Source organism: Lemur catta, chromosome 2 (assembly GCF_020740605.2).
Source record: "Lemur catta isolate mLemCat1 chromosome 2, mLemCat1.pri, whole genome shotgun sequence".
Lineage (NCBI taxonomy): Eukaryota > Metazoa > Chordata > Mammalia > Primates > Lemuridae > Lemur > Lemur catta.
This window is the reverse complement of record NC_059129.1, coordinates 113524892-113537952: the sequence shown is the minus strand read 5'-3', so window position 1 is coordinate 113537952 and position 13061 is coordinate 113524892. Positions and strand designations below refer to the sequence as shown.

The following is a 13061-nucleotide window of genomic DNA, read 5'->3' as shown; positions in this document are numbered from 1 at the left end:
CCTGCGGAAACTTCTTGACTGAAGCAATACATTATTGTCAGCTGCTGCTTGCTCCAAATCAGTCATTTTTCTTCTAATCCCAAATTCTTCATTGACCAGAATTTCTGTTATCTATGATTCCATTTAAATTCCTTTTAACTATGAATCCTTTTGCCATCTTTAGGCAAACTAAAATTCTTAATTCCATTTTTATGGTAAGTTCCCTATTTTCCTGATTCTATTTTTGGCCTTCAACCATCATAACAACATGACCATTAGATTCCATAGTACAATTATTAAGAAATATAGTTGACCCTTGAAGAACACAGGTTTGAACAATGTGAGTCCACCTATATGCAAATTCTTCTGCTTCTGCCACTCCTGAGACAGCAAGACCAACTTCACCTTTCTCCTCCTCGTCAGCCCACTCAACATTAAGACAACAAGGATGAAGACCTTTATGATGATCCACTTCCATTTAATGAATAGTAAATATATTTTCCTTTCCTTAGTATTTCCTTAACAACATTTTCTTTTCCCTACCTTACTTTATTCTAAGAATACATTATATAATATATATATAATGTACAAAATATGTGTTAATCTACTATGTATGTTATTAATAAGGCTTCTGGCCAACAGTAGGCTATTAGTAGTTACATTTTTGGGAAGTCAAAAAGTTATGTGTGGATTTTGGACTGCCCAGGGGTTGGCACCCCTAACCTTTGCATTGTTCAAGGGTCAACTGTACTTTGTTGCACAGAAATTACACAGAATGATATCTAGAATGAAGATTGATACCAGAGGTGAGTGATACTATAACACAAACCTAAAACACACAGTACTGGTTTTGAGATAAAGTGGCCAGTGAGGCCAGGGAGGGCAGCAAGGGGACTGAGTGGAGAGAGGAAGAGCAGTGAGGAAATTGTTTTTTAGGGCTAGAGAAAAGAAGGCTCATGGTAATTACTCTCTGAACAATTATTTTGGCTATTGCCTGCAATACCTGGGAAGGAAGACAATATACCTGTGAACTTTTGAGTCTGGCTAAAGGGCTTTCCCAGAAAACATTTGACAGTGCTATTTGTCATCTTTCAGCCATAGACAGCACGATAGCTTAAGAGAGAGATGAGCTAAAGGAAGATTTTCAAGCAGAATTTAGAGAATACATTTCCAACCAAGGATTTGCTGAGCTGGAAAACAAAAGTTTCTCATTTACTTCATATCCAGCTGGCAAAAGATTCTCAAAGTAAGATTCTGTCTCAAGGAATAAAACAGAATTCAGAGCACTGCCTGCAGGTCAAGATGAAATCAAGAGTGTAGCTCTGAGATACATTGTTAAGACCTCAGAAAGGGTTCAAATTGTGTCTAATAGTCTTACCTAGACAAACATTATAAGGATATTAAAGGTATTGTCCTGGCACCCTAACTCTTATCCCATGCCAGAAAAAGTGCCGTGCATCAAAATATTTTTGGGTATATCTTTTATTCAAAGGGATGAAATTGTAATTTGACACATAGAAATTCCACAAAATATTTTTAAGCATTGTAGTCTCTTGGAATAAAAGGAACAGCAATAGTTTAACCAATATCTGGAACACTTTGCTCTACTTTAAATTTCTTTTCAGCCTATTGTTATGCTACACAGTTTAATATTATATTCAAATAATAGGAAGAAAGATATTATAGCTAATATTTATTGAGTGCTTTTTAAACACCAAGCATTGTGCTAAGGATATTTCACAGAATATCCCATTACTCCTCAAAACTAAGCTTGGTTTTTAAATGGTTAAAACATTTTGATTCACATCTAGATTTTTATCCCAAGAACTTTATCAGAAATGGAGATGAGATATGTATGTGATGATATTCAAAGTAGCATTATTTGTAAGAGGAAAATAATGAAGGAATATCAACATCTAATGAGTGAGGAAAGGTGAATTAACAATTTTTCACATATGGCTAGTAATTAAGCATTATGAGTTAATATAATTATTACTTTAATTTTAAATATAAGAAAACTAAAAACCAGTGAGGTGAAGTTGTGCAAAGTCACACAGAATTTGGCAGATCCAAGATTTCAGTCCTGGTATATGACTTCAGAGGCCCCACTCCTGACCACTGCAATATCCTTCCTACACTGGATCAAACTACAATTCATAGAAGAAAATGGACAATACTATCATAGCTTGTGGACTGGAAAACTTCATCCTGCAACAGAACACATCCCACTTTTTACAGGATTTGGATGGGGACCCAGCCTCCGAGGTGGCTCCCAGTGAGGTCTGGGCAAACATCTGGACTCGAAGACTGTGGGTTTCTCACTCCTCCCTAGCCAGACAGTGGATCCTTTGGTTCCAGCTGCCACCACATTGCCTGTCTCGGATCCAATGAGCTTTATCTGGGTTCCAGATGACAGAGAGAACAGACGCAGGAGGGCACGTTTTGTGAGAAGGAGGCTTTCATAAAACCTAAGGAGGCCTGCTGGTTTGTGCTGAAGAAGGCAGAGCTTTCACTGTACAATCTTATATATGAGCTTTTACCACAAACTTGCTTTATAATTTTAAATAAATGCCTATAGACTTTTCCTTTGTCAAAAAATAGAAGAAATAGAAAAAATGATGAAACTATAAAAAAATCTACATTAATGAAGAGCGATAGCTGAGATCTGAGGCATGTACAAAAGTAAAAAAACCCTAAGTTATGGTTCCCATAGCAACTGCAACACAGTTGGATTTCACTTTTATGTTAAGTAAGTTTAACTTGAGTGGGAATGCAAAATACTTCCTCTGAGCCAAAAAGAGAATTACGGAGAACACAGAGATGATGGTCCAGAATATTCCAGCTTTCAAGTATGTGAAATATTAGCCCCAATGTGTATTAATATTTTCCCATCAATAGTATATGTTGACTTATATTGACTTTAAATTATCATTACTCAATTTATAAAACATAATTATTTAAAAAGACAAAAAATTCTCATGAAAATCTGTTAAATCAGGGACTGTATCATTTAGAAATATAGGAGCACAGTTCTGCTTATAAGAGAATATTTTCTGAAAGTATAATTTATGAAAATACAATCTGACTACATTCATTATCAAGTGCTTTAAAACTTGACATTTTTAATTACTGTTGATGTAATCTAAAACTGTGAAAATAAACACATAGTACTTAAGAGAGTATATACATATCCTTAAGACTGGGCATACTCATAATTTTTCAAGACATTTGTAGTTTGCACATCTTTCTCTATTTCAATAAAATTTTTTTTAAAAAGGCAGGAAGGGTACTTACTCCTGTTATGTAACGAGGTCTATATTGAATAGTTCCAAATAAACCAAGAATGACGATAATAATATGTACAAAATTTGCCAGGATAGGTGCCCACTGATATCCAAGGAAATCAAATATTTGTCTCTCCAGCACACAAACCTAGAATGGCAAACAGGATGGATAGATGTGAGAAACAGCACAGAAGTGAGAGAAAAAAAGGATCACATTGAAGTTATAATTAGCAATAATAACTGTGTTATAATATCTGGCATTTGTCTTTAACAGTGAGAATGACATTTTCAGGTATATTTCAAAGGAAGACTACAGAAGCTGTGCATCCACGGACAGCTACAACCTTTCAGGGATGATTTTGTGGAGGAAGCAAGCAGTATTAACAGGATGTCATCTGTGCAGTCACAGGATAAATTATATTGTCATGTGCACTGTCAAACAATTAAAGCCATCGCTCAGTAAGTTAGGGAAGTCCATGAGAAGAGTTTGTTGTTAGGATGTGCTCTAATGGCATTATGTAAATTGGGAATAGAACGAAGGAAGTTTGATGCAGAGGCAAAATAACTCTTTAGCAAGAGTTCTAGCAAACACTCTTTAAGAAGACACCTGAATTCTGGACATAGATCTGTCACCAAGCAGCTGCAGTGGCCTACATAAGTCATTTCCCTTCTCTAGGTGTCTGATTTTTCATTTGTAAAATTCAGGACTTCGAGTAAGTGTGTAGGGTCCTTCTAGCCTTAATAGTGTTGGATTACTAGTCAAGTGTGGCTTTTTCATACTTGATTCATACCCAGTTGCCTATAGTAATCAGGTAAAAGAAAAGCTCTGAAACAAAATTAGAAGAATAGAAAACAAACACAAAAACAAAGCATCGCTTATAAAAGCAAGACACACGAGACATTTCAAACTATGCTACTTTCACCTGTGCTCACAACTTTATAATTAAGATATATGTAAAAATCTCAGTGGGGAGAGGAGAAAAAGAAAAAGCACCCAACCAAACGACAACAAACTGAGATTGGTTGTAGTCCAGAAGTGCCATTTGATATTGAAAAGTGAAATCTGGAGAGCTGACAAGTCTCTCATCAGATCTAACAAAGCAAAAGAGCCTGTTGGCTTTATTCTTCCTGCCTGCCCTCAGGTGGAATTATAATAAACTGTCTGTTTGGAGGAAAACATTGTAAAAGGACCTGATGTTCCACACCAAGATTCAATATCGTTTTCATCGAGGTTTTCAAGGAAAATGATGATTTTAAAACCCCTAAGTTTCTAACATCACTATGCTTTAATATTTCTTGTCAGAAGGAAATACTGACTCTCGAAACAGGCAGTGTGCTTTTAAATTAAATATCTATCGCTCAATTTGGAGACTTCTTGAATGATCATTATTCCCATTGCAGTTCTTTAGTTGAGCAGCATGTTTTCCCATCAGGCATTGAAAAAGAAGATAAATTCATGACAACTGTTTTGTGTAGCACCTCTATTTTCTAAGGTACACTAGGTACCATGTAACTGCTGTAGCAGTCACAATACAACTTGGTTAAATCTTAATTTTCACCTATTTTGGTAGTTGTGATTTTATCTTTATTCTTTTTTTTTTTTTTATGAGACAGAGTCTCACTCTGTTACCCTGGCTAGAGTGAGTGCCGTGGCGTCAGCCTAGCTCACAGCAACCTCAAACTCCTGGGCTCAAGCAATCCTTCTGCCTCAGCCTTCCGAGTAGCTGGGACTACAGGCATGCGCCACCATGCCCGGCTAATTTTTTCTATATATATTTTTAGTTGTCCATATAATTTCTTTCTATTTTTAGTAGAGACGGGGTCTCACTCTTGCTCAGGCTGGTCTCGAACTCCTGACCTCAAGCGATCCACCCGCCTTGGCCTCCCAGAGTGCTAGGATTACAGGCGTGAGCCACCGTGCCTGGCCAAGTAGTTGTGATTTAAAAAAAAAATAAAATCTTGGTCTGTTCTAAACTGCATATACTAAATCCATGATACTTACCAGGGTCCCAATAGTGGAATGCAATATTCTGATTGGTTAATAAATAGACTATATTAGAACTTGAACATAACCCAAGCCTTACAAATCTTGATCTGCCTTCTGATGAAATATTCCTTCAACTATTTCATACAGTCAACACTTCATATAAACAAGACCCCTTTGTGACATTGGGCAATATTGCATATATCTTGTTGGAATACATGAATGGTACCCAAAACTAAGCAGTTGTTATGAGGGCATCATTGCCAATCATCCATATAGAAGCTCATTTCAACATAGAACTTTCTTCTCATCCTATGAATAAACAGTAAGTAGCAATATAAAACAACAGCAAGAAAAACCTAACCTCTATAAATTCTGAGTGTCACAACCGTGGAGACACAGCAGGGAAAAAGTATAGATGATTTAGTACATCAGTCAAACAGCGGGAAATATCTCAAAAAATGCACCAATTATGGAAGAAAATAGCAGTCCCATTGTTAATTATAAAAGAATATATAGATGATAATATACTCACTAAGTCTGCAAGATTAAAGTGAAATTATATCAACATTTATCAGGGTCTTTTTATGATAGAGCTAATAGATTTTTATTTACAAGATTATGCAGAATGAATAAATTAATGTGTAATTTTTCACACATAATATTTCTGTCTTTTTCACTTTTTTGATTGGTCTTATTAAACATCATAAGTAGCTTTATCATAGGTTCTACAAATTAGAGCTAGGCCTGAAGAATGAAAGATTTTCTCAAATATTCAGTGAGTACAAATGGAGAAATAATTTGTAGTAGTTGTGATCTTTCCTAATAATTCCTTCCAATAGGAAGAGTATTAACTCTAAAGGGACCGTTTGGTGGTGGTGAGTGGGGGGCAATGAGTACAAATATATTTTAAAACACCTACTGTGTGCTGGGTATTTATACTCTTCTCTAGTCGTGTATTATCTCATTGATTCTGCACAAAACCCAGGGAGGTAAATATGATGGTCCCATTTTACAAATTAAGGAATCTGAGATGTAGTGTGCTAAGTGGTTATCTTGAGGTTGCAAAAGTGGTAAATGGTAGAACAAGAATGGCCCCTATGCTATGTCTCCACTTTGTCCTCTTACTCTACACCTAGTCCAAAAACAAAAAGCTTTCACAGGTTATGTTGTAGGAACTATGCTAGCTACAGGATATATGCTACTTTTTTACCTTATTTACTTATTTTGAAGTAGTATAGAGAATCTCTTTGATCATACATGTCAGTTCATGGCATTATATCATCATTGTTTTGTTTATTTTACTTTTTGCCTCCTTCAATCCATGTTCTCAGTGTTATTCTGGTTTTGTCCATAGGACTCTTTTTTAATGTATTTACTTTATGTCCTTCTAATTGCCTGACATATAAAAATGTGTATATAGCCTTAAAAAACATACACTTCTGATGTTTATATGGTGTGCTATTTTCATATAAGACTTATGGTATAAGTCTCATTTATGCTTATCTATTTTATCATTTATACATTTTGGTTCCTTGTGTTTGGCTTCTACAGAGTAGACCATTATAAATGCATTACTTGGTTGTTTTCAATTCTCTGCTGCCACAAAGAATTCTGTCCCCATCAATTACTATTTTTATGAAGTTTTTATTTATAACACAAATAGCCAATAATCATTATCAATTACTATTTCTGCATCTACTGAGATAATTATATTTTTCTTTTGGATCATGAATGTGATGGATTATATTAATATTCTTTGTCATTATCCTTTTGTACCTGTTAAAATCCCTAATCATGATAGTGTATTATTTTTAGCACATTCTTAGTATGCATTAAATTTTATTAAAAAATTATATAAAACAAAATTTTATTTGGGATTTTTGTATCTATAAACTGACCTATAATTCAGTATGTTCTTTCTGACTCTGACACTGTTATATAGGTTGCACTGGCCTCAAATGATGACAAAGGGACAAATTTTATTTAAACACCATAACAAACTTTCAGGAAACCATCAGGTCCCATACTCTGTCCCCAATGGCAACCTGTGTAAACTTGGGGAACCACTACTAACTACAAAGCTGTTCACTAAAATATTGTAAGTAGATGCCAGCATATAGGCATGTATCTGCCATATATGTATAAAATCTTTTCGAGTCATTTTTATTTACATAAATGGGATTGCAATGTGGATATGTCTTTTCACCTTATCTTTCTCATTTAGTGATGTGTCATGAGGTTTTTCTACATTAGCACATCTTGTGTTAATAGGTCTACCTCATTATACCCTTTTAAAAGCATTCCATTTTAACAGACAGTTAATTTGTTTATAATTTTTGGCTGTAATACTCATGAGGACATAAATGATTATGTATTTGTATGTTATGTATCCATAGGCTAAATTTTCCAAAATGGAAATGTTGGGTTAATTCTGGTTACAAAATCCTAAATGTTATAACAGGTATTATTGATTCATCTTTAATATATATTTATGAACTGGAAAACATGAAAATTTCCCTTTTCTTTACACTATAGTAAAAGTTAATTTTAATAGTCATTGATTAATATAAAATATGCTTAATCTAAAAAAGTTTTAAAAACCTTTTTGATAAGTACTATCAAGGAAAAAAAATCTTACTTTCAATGACAATTGTTCATCAGAAGCATTGGTGAAATGTCTTCAAGATAAATTTACTGACTTTTCAAATTGGAAAACACTCACTCCACACTCCTGAATGTACATGTGAAAAAACTGGGCCCAGTTAAGTTAATAATTTGTTAAGCTAAATTTGACCTCTTGATAGGAGAGTATTCAGTCTGATACAAGTTTGCTTGAAATGTTTTCATGGTGAATGGGAATCGTTTGTACTGCCTAGGTGTCTGTTGCCATTCAACTTTAATAAGAAATTACTGGTACATGGCTCAAATATTATGATATTACAACTAGTAGGACTTGGGGTTTGTCACCTTTTGATATTGTCTTCGTAATAACTAAAATTTCTTAATTATTTTTTCTTTCAAATATTACTATAATTTTCGTATGCCCTTAAAATTTAACTTGTGAGCAAAAAAAGAACATGAAATAAAACTTATATAGAGCCTTTGGGAGGAAAAAATAGGCTTTTGATTTTGTCATGATGAAACAAATGTTCTTTGATTTCTTTTAAAAATTTGTTGTATTAGAGGATGAAAACAACCAAATTAAGTTTCTAGTGCTAAATTATCAATTGAAATTAAACTTATCTATGGGCATCCCTGTTCTCTCTGTGCCTTCCGCCCTTTCAGTGTCTCCAGGCCCCTTTTAGGATCTGAGATTTTAGATTATCTCAACTCTAAGGTCTCCGAGGAAAGATACACGAATAGACTCAGATTCTGAGCAATATAGGCATGTATCTGCCATATATGTATAAAATCTTTTCGAGTCATTTTTATTCACATAAATGGGATTGCAATGTGGATATGTCTTTTCACCTTACCTTTCTCATTTAGTGATGTGTCATGAGGTTTTTCTACATTAGCACATCTTGTGTTAATAGGTCTACCTCATTATACCCTTTTAAAAGCATTCCATTTTAACTGACAGTTAATTTGTTTATAATATTTGGCTGTAACACTCATGAGGACATAAATGATCATGTAGAATGCTTCCATCCAAAGTACATTTGCATTGACAAAGTAGACTTTAGGGAAATGAAAAAGCTTAATAAAATTTCAGGAATCAATAGAGAATGATTTTTATTTTAGTTGTTTGTAGGGGAAGATAACTTATCTAACAAGTAAAGTTAGCCTTGTTACAGCACACACACACACACACACACACACACACACACACTATTAGGGGAAACCAAGATGAAAGTTGAAAGGGGCATAACGGTTCCCAAGATGGGACTAAAGTTTTTATTTCATCGGTAGGAACCACAAAAGTTCAGATAAACTTCCAGCCTAACTTGCAGAATGGCCATCTGTTGCTCAGAATTTTGTCAATAGAAATTGCTGATAACCTTTTTTCTTACATTTCCAGGCAAATATGGCCAATTTCTTGTTCCCAGTGGTATCTCCTATTTGTTTTCTGCTCCCAAAAGATCTTAAAACAATGCTAAATGAGGTACGGAAACAGTTCCTGTATTATCTCCCTGACCAAGATAGGGCTTGGCTCCTTCAGCAGGACTCCCCTGTACTGACATTTTGCCTTGGGTTCAGGTTTTCCCTGTGCCCGACTCTCTAACACAGTATTTCTCTTTCCTTGTTGTCTGCTCACTCTGGTGAAGCTGCTAATTCTGCTTTGACCCTGATGTCCATGTTTATTCTGCCCTTTGCTGGATCTTGTCACACTAGATCTTATCCTCATTTCCTTTACTTAACCTCCCCTGTAGTCTCCTTCAGTGAAGTGTAGTCTTGAGCAGACTCGGGACTTGTCTGTTCCAGAGTCAAAAAAGATGCCTGTGTAGCTTTCTCATAGATTTAAGTCAATTTCCAAGAAAGCTGTAAAGACTTTAGAGGTGTTCTGGGTCTTTATAATATTGCTGAGGTGCTGAGGTCTTTACAATTGCCTAAAATATAACAGTATCACAAAGCAAAACTCTGTATAAATATGATTGATAATGTTCCCCTCTTAAGATCCTCTATGGTGTTCACAGTGGACAAGACAAATGACAATTTATATGCCAGTTTTTAAACATTATATGCAGGAAATATGCTATTGAATAGACACAAATTCCTTTCACCAAGAAATCTGATTCACATATAAAATGAAGAGGATAAACTTGAAGTAGGCTCTGTTACACTTACACATGTAAGAGAGACAAAAATAGTGGACAAAACACAAAGCTTTACTTAAAGAGTTTTAGTTACACTTGAGTAACTGGTGTTACTCAAATGCATGTGTGTATGTGTATGTACACACTTGTTTGTTTGTGGTATGTGTGTTTATTCACTGAGAGCAAAATAAAATTGTAAGGTGCTTGGTAAAAATGGGTCACAAATAACAACTTATTTTAATTCAATTGAAACAAGAATGTTCTGCCCTCTTCCACATAGTTGCTTTTCTTTAGAAAACAAAACAAAGAATAAAACCATCAACAGTACTGTCATAGCCACCACGACAAAAACACCACCCAAAAGACATCAGGCCCTAATTGCTCTGATTGTCATAGAAATCAACATATCATCATGGTCCAGGCCTCAAGGTTTAGAATGAGCAAACCATGTTTGAATTCTAACTCGCTTGTGACCACAGGAGGTCCCCTAATCTCTACAAACCTCAGTTTCTTCAACTATAAAATGGGGATATTGTAATTTATAAGTCCTGAGGTTTTAATAAAAATTAGAGTAATAATGTACATAGAATACTTTTTAAAATGCTTGAGTTGCATCTTAAATGGCTACTATTATTCATATTTCAACAGCACATATGGATTTGGACCCTGGTATTTTAGTACAGTATCACTATACTCTTGCCAGAATATTTCAGTTAGAGATGTTCAAATATTTCTTATTCTATTGGTCACAAATGCAAATACCATGACAGACATTCATGGATAGTCTCAATTATTTGGTGGAGGTCTTTTTTGATGAATGTTTTCCTGCCTGATTTAACGTCTTGTGTGTCAAATCTGTTGTAGTACCATGGTAAAAGAACAGGCTTCAAACATTATCATATCTTTTGTTCCCACCTTCTCTCTCCCCACCTTTCAAATGTGATAAGATCAACATTTATTTTAAAAATTCTGTCTCCATATAGTTAAGCACAATAAAGCTCTCCAAGAAAATACTGGGGAAGATTTGGCATGATTCAAAGAAATAAAATATCAATAGAAACAAGTATTTATGTTTCTTTTAAAAGTGCATTTCTTATGAATTGTATTACAGAAGCATTATACATATTTCTTAATACAACATATTGAAACACAGAGTCACACATTTTTCTGAGGTTGACTCAGTAGGGTCATTTAAACACCCACATAGATGTCAAATGGTTAATTTTAAGACTTTTCCCACTATTTTGTGTAATAATCCCATTTATATATAATTCTAAATATTTCATCTAATATTCTAGTTGTGATAACAGAATCATTTATTATTTCTCACAGCTGTTCATTCTGCATAGCAATTTATAACCATTTCATAGTAACATTCATGCTATCAAAAGGCAAGTTGATGACTAATATATTATGCTATTTTAAAAAAAGGACAGTCTTCTGAAAAGTAACACAATAAGTTAAGACTAGAGCACCAATAAAAATAGTCTGATTGTTGTTGAATTGAACTTTCCAAGTCTCATGATTCCTTGACCCTTGATCTGTGTGCTCACATGCCAAATTTTATAAATATGTGTCTATGTAATCACTAAATATTTGATTTTCAGAAGTAGGGTTTTTAAAAACATTTAGATTTTTAGCTTAATATAGCTATTATAACACAAAACTCTGATCTCTTATTGAATAAAGAGTGTGTCTGTATTTTGTTTTAATATAATAATTATTAAAATATATTGAGCACTTATATCCCAGATACTATAGGAATTTTAATGTTTTTAAATTAGTGCTTACTTTTAAATCATGCATCCTGCAATTATTGTCTACTATTATCTTTATTGTACAGATGAGGGAATTGATGCTCAGAGAGGATAAGTAAAATGCCCAAGGTCACGATTGCAGAGCTGGAATCAAATCCTAGCCATTCTAACTCTGTTGGTCATGATTTCAACCACAAACCATTAGCAACTGAATATAGGAGACCCTTATGGTGTTGCATTCACAATTTTTCAGGACATCTGCTTTATTACTAAATATTTTCCTAATTCAATAATCTAGAAAATATAAAAGCTTCTTTGTTCTTATGATAAGATAAAAGATCAAAAAGATACAGTAAAGACTATTTCCATATATATAACTCTGTGGTTTACAAATTCGTGTAATCACCATGATAACCCTGTAAAATAATCATAATTATTACTATGACTCTATTGCTACAAATTATGCACTTCACAGTACAGACTAGTTCAGTCAGTACAGAACATTTTTGATAAAAACATGAACTGAAAATTTCTACTATCAATGCAGCTAATAGTATAATAATAATGCCAAAAGGTCACAACAAAATGACATTTATCTAGCGTTGTTCTGTAAAATGGTTTCATACTTTTGTAGCCTAACTCTCATTTATTAGGCTTAAAGTTTCCCCATACTTAACGTGAAATAAGCTAAAAAGATCACAGTGTAGATCTTCTTGGTAGATGGATCACTGTTTTGATTTCTCCACAGAGTCTATAATTTTACTCAGCAGAAATCTAACTTCCCAGAAGAACCAGAACACATCAGAATGACAGCTGTTCTAGGTAGTTTTCATGACTCACTCAAAGCACATGGCAGGTATGAATTAGAAACTATAATGTATCCATTTGGCCTTGAATTTCCACTATCTTCTTCACAAAAGAGTCTTATTGGATACAAGGTCCAGCTAATATGCAACTGGGATAAATATTCATAACATAGAAGAAAATATCTAATTTTCAGAAGACAGTGGCCACGGACCTTTAAATCATTCATTCTATAAGCATTGTAGAGTATCATAAGCACTTAGCACTGCAAAACACTGTTCTAGGCACTCATGAGGTATGGGAATGAAAATGGATGATGAAATGAATTATATATCATCATGTCATCTGGAAGAAATAGTTTCATACTATGAGATATGCTAACAATACCTGAAATGGTTCTTAGGGCAGAAATTTTCAAAATTCTCAAGAGGGCCCAGGTGCAGCTATTCAAATGACACCCTGCTATGGATCTATATATCTGTTTGTGATCCAT

The 13061-nt window shown here is 34.2% G+C and overlaps 1 protein-coding gene across 1 annotated transcript in view; it reads right to left on the bottom strand.

Moving 5' to 3' along the window:
• The window catches only part of NKAIN2 (sodium/potassium transporting ATPase interacting 2), a 538612-nt gene that overhangs the window by 514606 nt on the left and 10945 nt on the right, over positions 1–13061 (bottom strand). Inside the window, exon 3 of the mRNA XM_045542243.1 lies at positions 3274–3411. Coding sequence (XP_045398199.1) covers positions 3274–3411 — 138 coding nt within the window. The remainder of the gene's footprint in view (positions 1–3273; positions 3412–13061) is intronic.